General features: G+C 34.6%; 1 protein-coding gene across 1 annotated transcript; it reads left to right on the forward strand.

The window, feature by feature from the left end:
- Positions 1 to 662: 662 nt before the first annotated feature.
- LOC120189165 (protein HIGH CHLOROPHYLL FLUORESCENCE PHENOTYPE 173, chloroplastic-like) lies at positions 663 to 5,746 on the forward strand. Its single transcript, XM_039192505.1, has 16 exons — positions 663 to 788; positions 1,031 to 1,258; positions 1,353 to 1,514; positions 1,753 to 1,803; positions 2,092 to 2,226; positions 2,418 to 2,441; positions 2,598 to 2,709; positions 3,125 to 3,250; positions 3,359 to 3,408; positions 3,502 to 3,660; positions 3,749 to 3,844; positions 3,933 to 4,048; positions 4,145 to 4,268; positions 4,548 to 4,661; positions 4,869 to 4,949; positions 5,311 to 5,746. The coding sequence occupies exons 1-16, from the start codon at positions 720 to 722 to the stop codon at positions 5,452 to 5,454; spliced, it is 1,791 nt and encodes a 596-aa protein (XP_039048436.1). The 5' UTR covers positions 663 to 719; the 3' UTR covers positions 5,455 to 5,746.
- Positions 5,747 to 12,725: the final 6,979 nt, after the last annotated feature.

The following is a 12,725-nucleotide window of genomic DNA, read 5'->3' on the forward strand; positions in this document are numbered from 1 at the left end:
AAGGAAACAATGGACGAATTATGTCTTGTTATCCACTTCTATTTCAATCTATTGTTAATAGAGAGACTCATGATGGCATGCTCAACATCAACCGTTAAACCACTTGGAAAAGTCATAAAGAAGAAAGACCACTAGGAGAGAAAATTTTATAACATACTATATGAGCAGAAGAAAGTGTATTACAAGAATAGGAAAAAACATTAATTCTTATACTACTATATAGTGCTATATTACATACATTATAATATAACGTCTAAATAAGTATGTTATTACACTATATTATTGATCTCAACATAATCTATGAGTAATCAACATTATATAACTTGTAATTAATTATATGTAAGATAAAATGACTAATATAATTGATCATGTAATTTTAATTTCTTAATAATATATTACTTTGAATTTATCAATTAAACATATAGTATAATAACTAGTGACAGGATTTTAATTATGATTTGTATTAATCTCCAAAAACAATACAGAAGAATTCATCTTATTTCCCTCGAAAAATAAAATATAATACTTCCAAATTCTTCTAAAGACGACTGTTGAAAAGTTGGGATGTGTGGTCTATATTAACTGCTCTGTTTTAAATATCAAAACAAGCAATCAGCAATTGCACAGCACCATCCTTTTGATCTTTAAACCTTCTCTTTTTCCGGTTGCTAATTTGTAAATTCATTCTCTTTTTAACTGTGTCGGTCACCGTTAAGAAAATGGAAAGTTGTTTATCTACAGCCATATCATCATCGTCATCATCTCCCTTCTCCATTTTCAGTATTCAGGCAAGTAAACTATCGTTATTGCATGCGTTTGTTTCTGTTATTTGTACACGTTGTATATACATTTTCATTCAAAAATAATTCTGGGTTTCTGAATTTATCTTCGCTCTTGAAGTGTATGCATATTTCTCTTAAGAAGATTGCAATTTTTTATACGTCTTTGACCTACACGTTCCTTTGCCATTTTGGTTGCAATCGTGGGTTATTTTGAATTTCTCAACTTCGTCTACTGAAAAAAACTGCAGGGTGCTTCATCAAATGTTGGTAGAAATTTGATCAAGAGTTATCAACTTCCTAAACCGTTTCTTCAACTTAATGGCAGACCGAAGTACCTACGGAACCAACGAAGGTCGGTTAATTTGTATTCTGGAACGTACAAAAGGCCTATAGTATCTGCTGAGAATCAGGGTTGGGGTTTGGGGAGGTTTTTGAAAACATTATATTTTTTCAATGGACCACCTTCTCCCGACAAGGTATGACAAAATTTCTATACCCTTTTTTAGTCATGGTGTCTTGATTCTGGAATTTGTGTGCATGCACTAATATGTAATTTGGTTTTTCCTGAAGATTGTTAAATTCATAATCGGGAAATTATCTGGTTCGTCGTCAGAAGAATCAGAGAAGAAAATGGGAACTACCGGCTATGTTCTGGTAGTTGGAGCTACTGGTGGTGTAGGTAGAAGAATTGTTGATAACTTAAGAAAGAAAGGGTTGCCTATTAAAGCATTGGTATTTTTCTTAAACTTTGCACATGTTTATCATGCTATTTCCTTGAATTATGAATTGATTCCTTCTGAAGTGCGTCATGAAGCCTGTGTTAGTGTGTTCTTTTGAGCTTTGCTTCCTTTGAACGCCAAAAGAAAAGGGTTCTTGTTAAATTCTACGTGTGTTTCTCTTTGTTTTATCTTCTTTCTTCTTTAGCCTTTTGCCCTTTGTAACTTTTGTTTTCATGCGTACCTACTTTCAGGTCAGGAATGAAGACAAAGCAAGAAAGATGCTCGGTACCGATATTGAATTGGTGAGCTAGTTTCTCATATTATTCACTCAATGTAAATCTCTTTATCATTATTGTTTTATAATGTGGTGACACTTGTAACTAAGGTATTTCATAAAAGAATTGTGTTTGTTTTCTGTATTTATCATAATTCTCGGACAAGGAAACTTAACTCTTAGTGCTGTCATGGTGTAGATCCATGTGATCCTAATTAGACCTATGTTAATATATTTTTCTTCACAGTTGATGGAGTTTTATCTGTTAATCCTTCCATTCCATGTTTCTTAATTTCCCTTTTCCTTCAAATTGGAGATTGTTGGAGACATTACTAAGGCGAGCACACTGCCCTCCGAGTACTTTAGAGGAGTGAAGAAAGTCATAAATGCTGCTTCTGTCATTATTGGCCCAAAGGAAGGGGATACTCCCGACCGAGCAAAATACAGTCAAGTATGATTTCAAGAATTCTCCAAGTAATAAATTTTATAGGTTATAAAGAAGTTGGCCAAGTTTCTCAAATCTTTTAGTACTTTCTGCCATTTCAATGTTGTTCTGTTAGAATATTGAGTGTTTTCTTGGATTATATTTAATAACTATTTTCATGGTTTAAGATCCTGACATCCAAATGTTATTTCTTTCAGGGAGTCAAATTTTTTGAACCAGAGGTAGCAAACCAATTGCAATCTTATATCTCTTTAGTTTCTGCTAAGGAATTTATACTTGAGAATTCTTTTGTTTTTCCTCTCTTTTCCCCTAGAGTTAAAATCACTATTTATTATCACTTGTATCTATGATTTTTGTTTGTTTGTTTGATGAAACAGGTAAAAGGTGATTCACCTGAAATGGTTGAGTATATTGGAATGAAAAACTTGATTAATGCTGTGAGGGAGAGTGTTGGACTTCGAACAGGAAAACTGCTTTTTGGATTTGAAGGTATGGTCTCCAAATTTCTTGCTAGCGTAAAACTGCAATTGGTTATAATTATAGATAATGAAGAGAGGAAGGAATATTTAGTGTAAAGTGTTTTACTTTGTCCTATAAACGGAACAAAGGAGACAAACTACCTTGAATTTAGTTTCCATATAGAACATTGAACTTCAAGTAACATCTGTTAAACTTGTGACATATTGTTGGTGTAAAATCTATGAACTACTAGCAACAATTTCTGAGAGTCCAGCCATGTTTGGATGTGAACAAAATACTATGTAGTTTAACGTATGAAATTGGTGCAGGAAAAACACTGGTGACCCAGCCAATTGACAGTTTAGGAAAGATGTGAAATCTTGTTTCTCTGGTTTTGTACAGAATTTGGTTATTGGCTTTTTTTTTTCTTGTTTCCATTAAGCAGATCGGATTTCAAAAGAACTTGATTGGGGTGCTTTAGATGATGTTGTAATGGGAGGTGTTAGTGAAAGTACATTTCGAATTGATCGGACTGGTGGTGAGAATGGCAAACCAACTGGTCTTTTCAAAGGTTTGTTCTTTTGAGAACCAGCAGTGAACTATAAACCTCTATTATGGCTCTATCATCTCTTTGTTCTTTTCTTTCCCTTTTCTATATGTGATTCTTTGTCTTTGTCAGGCATTGTTTCAACAGCAAACAATGGTGGATTTAGCAGTATCAGAACAAAGGTATAAACCTGAATAGCTTTTGTTCTTACCCCAAGCATGTTTATTCCATTTTCATATACAAGAAGTAAAATATTTGTTGGTTCTTATTTTCAGAACTTTTCCTCCCCTGTGGATCTTTCAGCATATGACGGTTTGGAGTTGCGCTTAAAGGGCGATGGTTGCCGATATAAACTAATTGTTCGCACTAGCACCGATTGGGATACTGTGGGTTATACAGCAAGCTTTGACACTGTTGGAGGCCAATGGCAGTCTGTGTGTAACACCATGACCATTCTACACATCAGCATTATCAAACAAATTATCTTCTCCATTCAGCTTGTAACTTTTTATTTCTTTACAGATTCGCTTGCCGTTCTCTACACTGAGACCTATATTTCGAGCACGGACTGTATCTGATGCCCCACCCTTCGATCCAAGAAATGTTGTATCGTTCCAGGTTTGCCACTGTGTATGTTTATTTTTGCTGATCTTTCAAGATTTTTCGGTTTACCAAACTGTTTACAAGGAATGCAAAATCATTCCAGCTCATGTTCAGCAAGTTTGAATATGATGGGAAACTGAATCCCACTTTTGTAGAAGGACCTTTTGAGCTTCCACTCTCAAGCATAAAAGCATACATGAAGGATCCTATCACTACCAGGTTAACATTACATTCTTCTCATTTTATCGGATTTTTTCCGTTACCCTTGTCTAGACTTTCTTGTTTTTGATTATTTACCTTCTGCTTCACTCTTAGGTTTGTACACGTGAGCTCTGCAGGAGTTACTAGACCCGACAGGCCTGGCATTGACCTGAGCAAACAACCTCCTGCTGTGCGCTTGAATAAGGAATTGGATTTTGTCCTAACATTCAAGTTGAAGGTTATTTTCTACGAGTGTAATTCTATCTGTGCATCATTCTATAAGCATTAAATTATTTGCTGAAGTGATCAAAGTATCAGCTGTATAATGTTTTTCATTATGAAACAAAATATCGAGTATATGAACATTGTATCGGTTTCAAAACTAGAAAGTTTCCGCAATTGAACAGTAAAGATGCTTGAATGTATGATATTTGAGGTATAATTTTCCCTATATATGATGTATTTTCGAACTAGTAGGAATCAGCATTTTTCCTTAGACCTTTTATTCCTAGAGCAGGGGGAGGATTTGTTACGTGAGAGTGGAATTCCTTACGCAATTGTAAGGCCTTGTGCATTAACCGAAGAGCCTGCAGGAGCAGATCTCATTTTTGATCAAGGAGACAATATAACGGTATGTCATTGAATGGAAGCGGAATATTTAGTTGTGATTAAGCGGAGTATTCTTAACATGTGGTTATAATTCCGCTAGCATGAACATTTGACCGCTAATAAGGTGGATACAGTCCTACCGTGTAACTTGTATCCCAAGTATAAACATTTTTACGAGGTGGAAACTCTGTTTTCTTGCTAAAACTGTATATATTATCTGACTATACAGGGAAAGATATCGAGAGAAGAAATTGCTCTAATATGCATCGCTGCGTTGGAGAGCCCGTATGCATGTGACAAGACATTTGAGGTTAGTCTATTGCTACCATGCTAGATCATATTTTCACTACAGATGATTGTAGCTTTACATTGTGATGAATCAGATTGCACCATATTTGGTTAAGGCATTAAAAATCTTAAATCCCTTTAACTAAACTGCCGAGAACGAATTAAAATTCAATGTTAAAATTCATCGGAAGTCACTAATCCTGAGCTTGTATGGACATTAAAAAGAACACGAATCAAAGCTTGAGGAGTTAACTATCATTGTTTAGCAATATTCACATTGTGTTTATGCTGTTGTCTACTATATCCTGAGCAGTGGTTGAATGTAAGCTGCCCGGCATTATGTTTTTCGATATTGTTCATGTATATCATTTGGCCTTTTACAGGTTAAAAGTGTGATTCCATTTAGTGAACCATTCACAGTGGACCCTGAAAACCCACCCCCAGTGAAGGACTACAATATTTATTTCCAAACGTTGAAAGATGGCATTACAGGCAAAGAAAGCTTGGAACAAAGTGCCCCTGTCTGAAAATCGATGGCTGTATCGCAGGGAACTTCGCTTTTGAAGCACCTCTAGACAATTACACATGAATGTGATGGGTGGTGCATTATAAAAGTTCGCTTGATGCTATGTTCAGCTCATCAAAGGTCTTATTGTTATAATTACATACCTCAAAACACTGCCTAGACCTAAACTCTTGCTAATACTTTGGTACCTGTTAGAGAGAGAGAGTAGGGAATGTATGGAAATAATACTGAAAGTAGGGGATGGAGAATCTCTGTTGAACATTTTGCAAGTTGCAAGGTGATGACTCCATGAACTATTATTACAAAAAAAAATACATGTTCATATTGGCGCACATCCTTAGGGGCCCCATTGTTCCCCCATAGATGATAAATACATTACATTTTGTCAATCTTTGACAGGTACTTCCATAGCTTCATAGGACTTTATGAAAGTTCACTGCTTGAAGAGAATAGTAAAAGTACAAATTTTGAAAATCTGAAAGCCCTTTCCTGTGAATTTTATCCCATGCCCTTTTCTATTTTTGTTACCTTTATTCCCAAATTAAGTATTTGAATAGGGGTAAAATTAAAAAAAAAATTTCTTACAGTGCAGAATCAGAAGGGACCAGTTTGGCTTTGTAATGTCGTAACCGGTTTTTGCCCGGGCATGAAATTTTACTTGGCGAGAAAATTAAAATAAATAAATAAATGATTTTGATTTAAAATAAAATATTTTGGGAGTCGCCATTGACCCTTTGGGTTAGGTAGGTCAAATACCTAATAATAAACTTTTAAAATAGTTTTTAAGAAAACATATTTTAAAAGATAAACTGATCTGCGTATAACAAAAAAAAATTAGTAAAGAAGGGATTCGTGGTCGATTACGTTTAGGGAAGAATTAACACCCCTATAACGCCCAAAATTGATACTCATTAATTATAAATTGTCTCTATTATTAAAAATTTAAAAATTCAAAAATATATTTAATTCATAATCCTATTATTTCAAATTTATTAATATAAGTTTAAGAAAATATATTAATATATATATATTATTTATAAATAAGATATTTATTTACTTAGAAATATCAGAAAATGACTTCTAGGTGTTTTAAGACAACCCCTTTCTTTAATATAAAAAAACTAAATATTAATAAAAAAAATTTCTAAAAATAATTAGAATAAATTAATATATAATTTATAAAAATAGGATATTTATTTATTTAAGAATATCAGAAAATGACTTCTATGTGCTTTAAGACAGCCCATTTATTTAATATTAAAAAATAAATAAATATTATTATTTAAACAAATATATATATATATATATTTATATAAAATAATAATTAAAGTAATAATTTAAACATATCGAAAGCAAAAAGATAATAAAAAATAAATTGCAATTAAATAGTGACTAAAATAAATAAAATTAAAAATAACCGAAACAAAATGCAAAATATTAAAAATTTAGGGACATAATTCGAATTTATCATAAAATATAAATACTAATATTGTATTTTAACAATAAATATTAAACGGTGATTAAAATATAAACTATTAAAATTATAGGGGCTAAATTACATATTTACCCTAAATATTTATTAAATATACTGTAAAGGACTAAAATAAAAATATGTAAAATGTGAAGACAAAATTAAAATGGCATAAATTGATATCCAGTGACTAAATTGCAAAGATACAAAATTAGAGGGGCTGCGGAAAGGGTTTGGCCATAAGAGAAATTATAGAAACACCCTCCCAAAATGACATCGTTTGGGAGAGGGTATATAAACCCTTTTAAACCGGCCCTAAGGGCCATTGTTTCATTTTTCTGGTTTTGCTTATCTCTCTCTTTAGAGAGAGAAGCTCTCATTTTCTCTCGCCGGAGGAGAAAACTGGCCACCGTTGGCTACCGTTTCCGGTGCCGATCGCCGTCGCTGGCTACTGTCGATGGTGGCAGAAAAATTACAAAACCCCCCAAAGAGAGATTTGAACGCCTTAATGATAGTTCCAATCTCCTTTTTCCCTAAATCTCTTTAGATCGACGTAGATCTAATTTTTTTTACCTTCGAACTTTCGGTTCTACGACGGTGTATGGAGGCTCCGATGAGGGTAAGTATTCTCAATCTCTTCTCTTCCTTTTGTTTATTGGGTTCTCTCCGTTCTCCCTCGGTTGTTGGTTGTTGTGGGTGTCTCTCGTTCTTTGCTATGGTTTGTTGTCTGTCTCGTTCTTCTTTGCTTTGTGGGTTGCTTTCGTTGTTTCTTTTTGCACCCGTTCTTGCTCTATGTTTTTTCTTCTATGCAGGATCGGTGGCCTTTATAGGCCACCATGATATTGCTCTTGGACCGGGCAATAGAGGAGGCTTCGGTGAGTCACCGAACTATAGTGGTGACTCACAATGTAATAGCGACGTGGACAGCCGGCGTAGACCTTCTGGAGACTTCGGTTGAGGCGTCGTGGCAGTGTAGAATGTTGGCAGCTGCTGGACGAGGCATCTGGCAAAGGAACGTCAGCAGAGGCGGCTGGAAGCTTGGAGGCGGCGGCTGGGATGATAACCTAGGGTTATGAAACCCTAGGGTTTCATGTTGAACCTTCTGTGAACCGTTGGATCTCTCAGATCCAACGGCTGATATCATTGGCGGTTGGGGCTGATATGATGAAATCCTAATTTGGTTTAGGGTTATATATTTGGGCCAATTTCTGGTTTGGGCTTCTGGGTTTGGGCCTATAATATGTAATAATAATAAATTAATAATAAAAATAAAATAATAATTATTATTATTATAATAAATAATAAAACCATGACACAAATTTAGTGTCTACAACTGCCCATTTTTGCCCATTCTTGTGTTAACAAGAATAGAGCAAAGACGAAATGATAATAAATTTTGTTCAGTTGACTTCTCTTGATCTTGATTAAGATGGAAATATTGAACAAATTCTTTTCATTATGAACTCTTCCACTGGGAATGACAATCCCTTTCTTTCTGTGGTGTAATCTATCAACAAGTTGAACAAGTTCTCATTATGAACTTCTTCTTCATCTTCAGATGAGTTCTTCTCATTATAAACTCTTCATGGAAATACTGATCCTCAAAAGAGGTGTTGTTGATTCAACTTCATATGTGATGAATTAAGGCAAGGTTGAATAAGTTCTTCTCATTATAAACTTCTTCTTCCTCTTCAGACGAGTTCTTCTCTTTATGAACTCTAACTGAAAATGATGATGCTGATCTATCTCTTTTTGCGATAGTGTCAAGCAAAAGGTTGAACAAATTCTTCTCATTATGAACTTCTTCTTCCTCTTCATATGAGTTCTTCTCATTATGAACTTTCTCTGAAAATTTTGGTACTGATCTATCTCCTTCTGCGATAGAGTCATGCAAAAGGTTGAACAAGTTCTTCTCATTATGAAATTCTTCTTCCTCTTCAGATGAGTTCTTCTCATTATGAACTTTCTCTGGAAATGTTGGTGCTGATCTATCTCCTTCTGCGATAGAGTCATGCAAAAGATTGAACAAGTTCTTCTCATTATGAACTTCTTCTTCCTCTTCAGATGAGTTATTCTCATTATGAACTCTTCTAGAAATGTTGAAAACATTCTGCCCAGAGGTCTTATGAATGGCCCTGAGGTCTTATCATCTTGCAGTGTAGGTCTTACAGATGACCCTGAGGCTTTAATTATCAAAAATCTCCCGAAGGCTTTTTGAAAACATCATGTACTGTAGGTCTTACAGATGACCCGGAGGCTTTAAAAACATCAAAAAGCTCCCGAAGGCTTTTTGAAAACATCATGCACTGTAGGTCTTATGGATGTGGGAAATAGTTTACTAAGTAAGAAACTATGGAAATCGTTTTCTTACTATTCAACAATTTCATTTTTAGAAAAGATTAAATGAGAAATTTTGGAAATCATTTTCTCATTTTTTTTCAAAATAACTTAGTTGATTGGGTAACATGCGCCAAAATAATACTTCTTTTGTGGATTGCGACCATCTATTCTTCAGATGTTTGTGTGATTCTTGCATTTGAGGTTTTGAATTCTACCTTCTTCTTGTAAGGTATTTTTCATCATGAATCTTCTTTTTCATACGAAGATCTGTAAAACTTTATGTTTGGATGCAATCAAATGTATCGATGTAATGAATTGTCTATTGTGCAAATGATGTTCTTATGAATGCATGAATGTTGATGCAATCTTCATTTGACTTCAAAGTGCTGAACTCGGCCTTCCTTCAATTGATCTTTTATTTCCAGGGTTACTTTTGGAGTGGTGTGTCAACTTATGCTAATTCTAAAGAACCATTTGATCAACTTGTATCTTTGTGTCTTCTTTGCTTCATGAAAGTTTTAGAAGAAATGTTTCATTTGTGGAACTCTTACCGTAATCAGAATTATGACCTTGATGCCCCATTTTTATCTTTGATAACATCGGCTTTTTTCGTCTGGACTTGTGTAGAAATCCAATAAGGCTTTCATCTTTAAAAAGAGAATCTATCATTTTTGAAAAGAGAATCTATCATCTTTGAAGAATATATCTATCATCTTTGAAGAATATATCTATCATCTTTGAAGAATGTAGATGTAGATATGTCAAACTCAGCAGAAATTAAGTAGGAGAGTAGAGTATGTTCTGATTTAACTCTTGAAACACATAACAAGGAGGACTTATCCTAATTCCTTTCATGTCTCCACATCTAATTGGATCTTGAACAAAGCCATTCAGACCATATCATATTGAGATGTTTAACAACAACCTGTCGTTCAACCTTAGTTGGCTCCACTAGTTTCTTGTTGCTAAAATTCCAGCTCTCCTCTATGGAAAGAAATCTTCATCATATCTCACTTCTAACCTTGGGAGCCATAATGAGTGTTGTAGGAAGTAGAAACACATCAGCTATAGGAGCCATGTACAAAAGGAGGTCTATGGAATTCTTACTGTTGTAGATGAAACGCACATGATAAACCACATAGATGAAAACTCATTTCATCTTGACTGGCAATGATAACCCAGTAACAATTGGAATAAGAATAACATAAACTGAGCCTCTTTATTCAATATCATCAAGTAAGCAAAACTAATGTGAAAAATGATTTTGTAGCCTCAACAGCATGATTGAAACTAAAATGAACCCTGGATTGAATGGTCTACATGGGGACCATCTTTATCAATACAACTATGGTGTAGCTTAACAAAGAACACGTTGTCATGTGATACATGGTTAAGAAGATTGGGTATTTGAAACCATACTTGCTGAGTAGGTATTTGTTCAACAACATGATCATAATGTAACTGCCTGATGAACGAAGCAATTATGTATAGTCAGCTCGACTATCATTGTTTCACCATTTTCATTCTTCATATCTTTCTGTCTCATCATTAGAAATATTTGTTCAAAGCAATGATCTTTCCATAATATGATATGGGTCTTCATCATGCCCAATCATTTGCTGATACACGCATTTTAAATGCGTCAACATTCCTGATTCTTATTGAAATGAGCTTTCAGTATGCCCCAGCATTTGCTGATACAAACGTTCAAAATGCATTAAAATTCAACTTCTGATTGAAATGGGCTTTCAGCATGCCCCAACATTTGTTTCTTGTTAATCTGAGCCTTTAAAATGCCCCACATGGATCTGTCTGAAGTAACATTTAAAATGCCCCAACATTTGCTGATACATATGTTAAAAGTGTGCTCAACATTACTTCTTGCTGAGATGAGCCTCCAAGAATGCCCCACCATTCTATTTCTGGTTGAAATGGGTTTTCAAGATGTAATGCATAGATCTGTATGAATTGGGCTTCAAAATGCCTCTAACCTTCTAAACTGTAAGGTTTACTTTCAATGTTTGTTTGATTTCAATATCATGATCCCCACGAGGTCCAATTTTGATAATGTACTGTTGTGGGTACTTGTGGCTTTATCCGTGCCTCAAATCTGTTTATCTTGAATACTCTCATTCTGGTGTCACTAAACAGCAGTGTTGTCAAGTAATTTGAGAAATTCTCTTCATGTTGTAACAGACTTAATAAGTAATCAATCATTCTGACAGAAACGTCTGAGATATGTGACTCTTATGAATGAGGTGCCCTTTTTTTGGATCTGGATGGATCTAGTCGGACAGAGTGGTATAAATCGCTTGGTAATTCATTTCAGACCGACACAGTGAACCTTGTTTTTAGTGAAGGTTATTTATGGAATATACTTTTCTCTAATTATGAAGCGATCTTTCAGGATGATTTCACAGATATTGATAGTTCTTCTGATACCGAAGAAATCCTGAATTCTGATTCTGATAAGAAAAATAAATTGTTACACTTGACAAAAATGGGTACTCAGAGGCTGAGGATTCAATAGACATGGAGAGATGTGGACCAGATTCATCAATTGTAGAGTTGACAGATTTTATATGTACTGCTCAAATGGCTAAGGCTGCTGATGCACTTCTTCCGGTAGAAGATAGGAAGCTATTATGCAATGACCCCAATTACAAGCAAAGGTGAAACTTGGTGTAACACCCCTAACCCGTATCCAATCCGAATATGAGTCCGAGGTGTCACATTGACTTTTCAAACTTTGTCACTTAAAGAAAAACAGGGAAATTTTAAACTTTCATTAAAACAAAATACGTTAATTTACATAAAAGAGATCACGAAATATAAAATCGACCAGAACATTCGTAATTAACAACTTATTACATGCCAACACTCTATACACAACCCAAAATACCTACTTTGCCAATTACTTCTGATCTGATCTTTTAGTAGTGATGTTATTCTTGCCACTTCTAGTACTGCTCTTCTTATTTCCTGGTACCTACGTGTAAATCACTTACACGCTAAGTCATAGACTTAGTGAGGCAATAAATAAACATGTAGTTATAGATTCATGAATATGCATTCTTACCATTTGATCATTACATTTCAATATGCATGTATACATTTCACTATAACCGATATAATCATGTCATGTACATATGAAACTTATCTTCTTGTATTACTTTCACCTTAATTTATATTTCAATTACCCATGTACATTATTGAGAACAGAGGTATTCGAGTATATTGAGGTTGTGCACTAATGCTGTCACCACAGCTCAATAAATTCCCTCATGGGGCACTGAACATTTGTTCAGTATTTGTCTTGAATGACCACTATGTTCCGAAGGACCACTGGATATGTCCCAAAGAACCACTGGATATGTCCCGAAGGACCACTGGATACGTCCTGAATGACTAATATACCCTCGACTCTTGGCATGCCAACTATACCTATAGCTCTCGAATCA

Source organism: Hibiscus syriacus, unplaced genomic scaffold (assembly GCF_006381635.1).
Source record: "Hibiscus syriacus cultivar Baekdansim isolate YM2019G1 unplaced genomic scaffold, ASM638163v2 tig00004072_pilon, whole genome shotgun sequence".
In the NCBI taxonomy this organism is placed as follows: Eukaryota; Viridiplantae; Streptophyta; class Magnoliopsida; order Malvales; family Malvaceae; genus Hibiscus; species Hibiscus syriacus.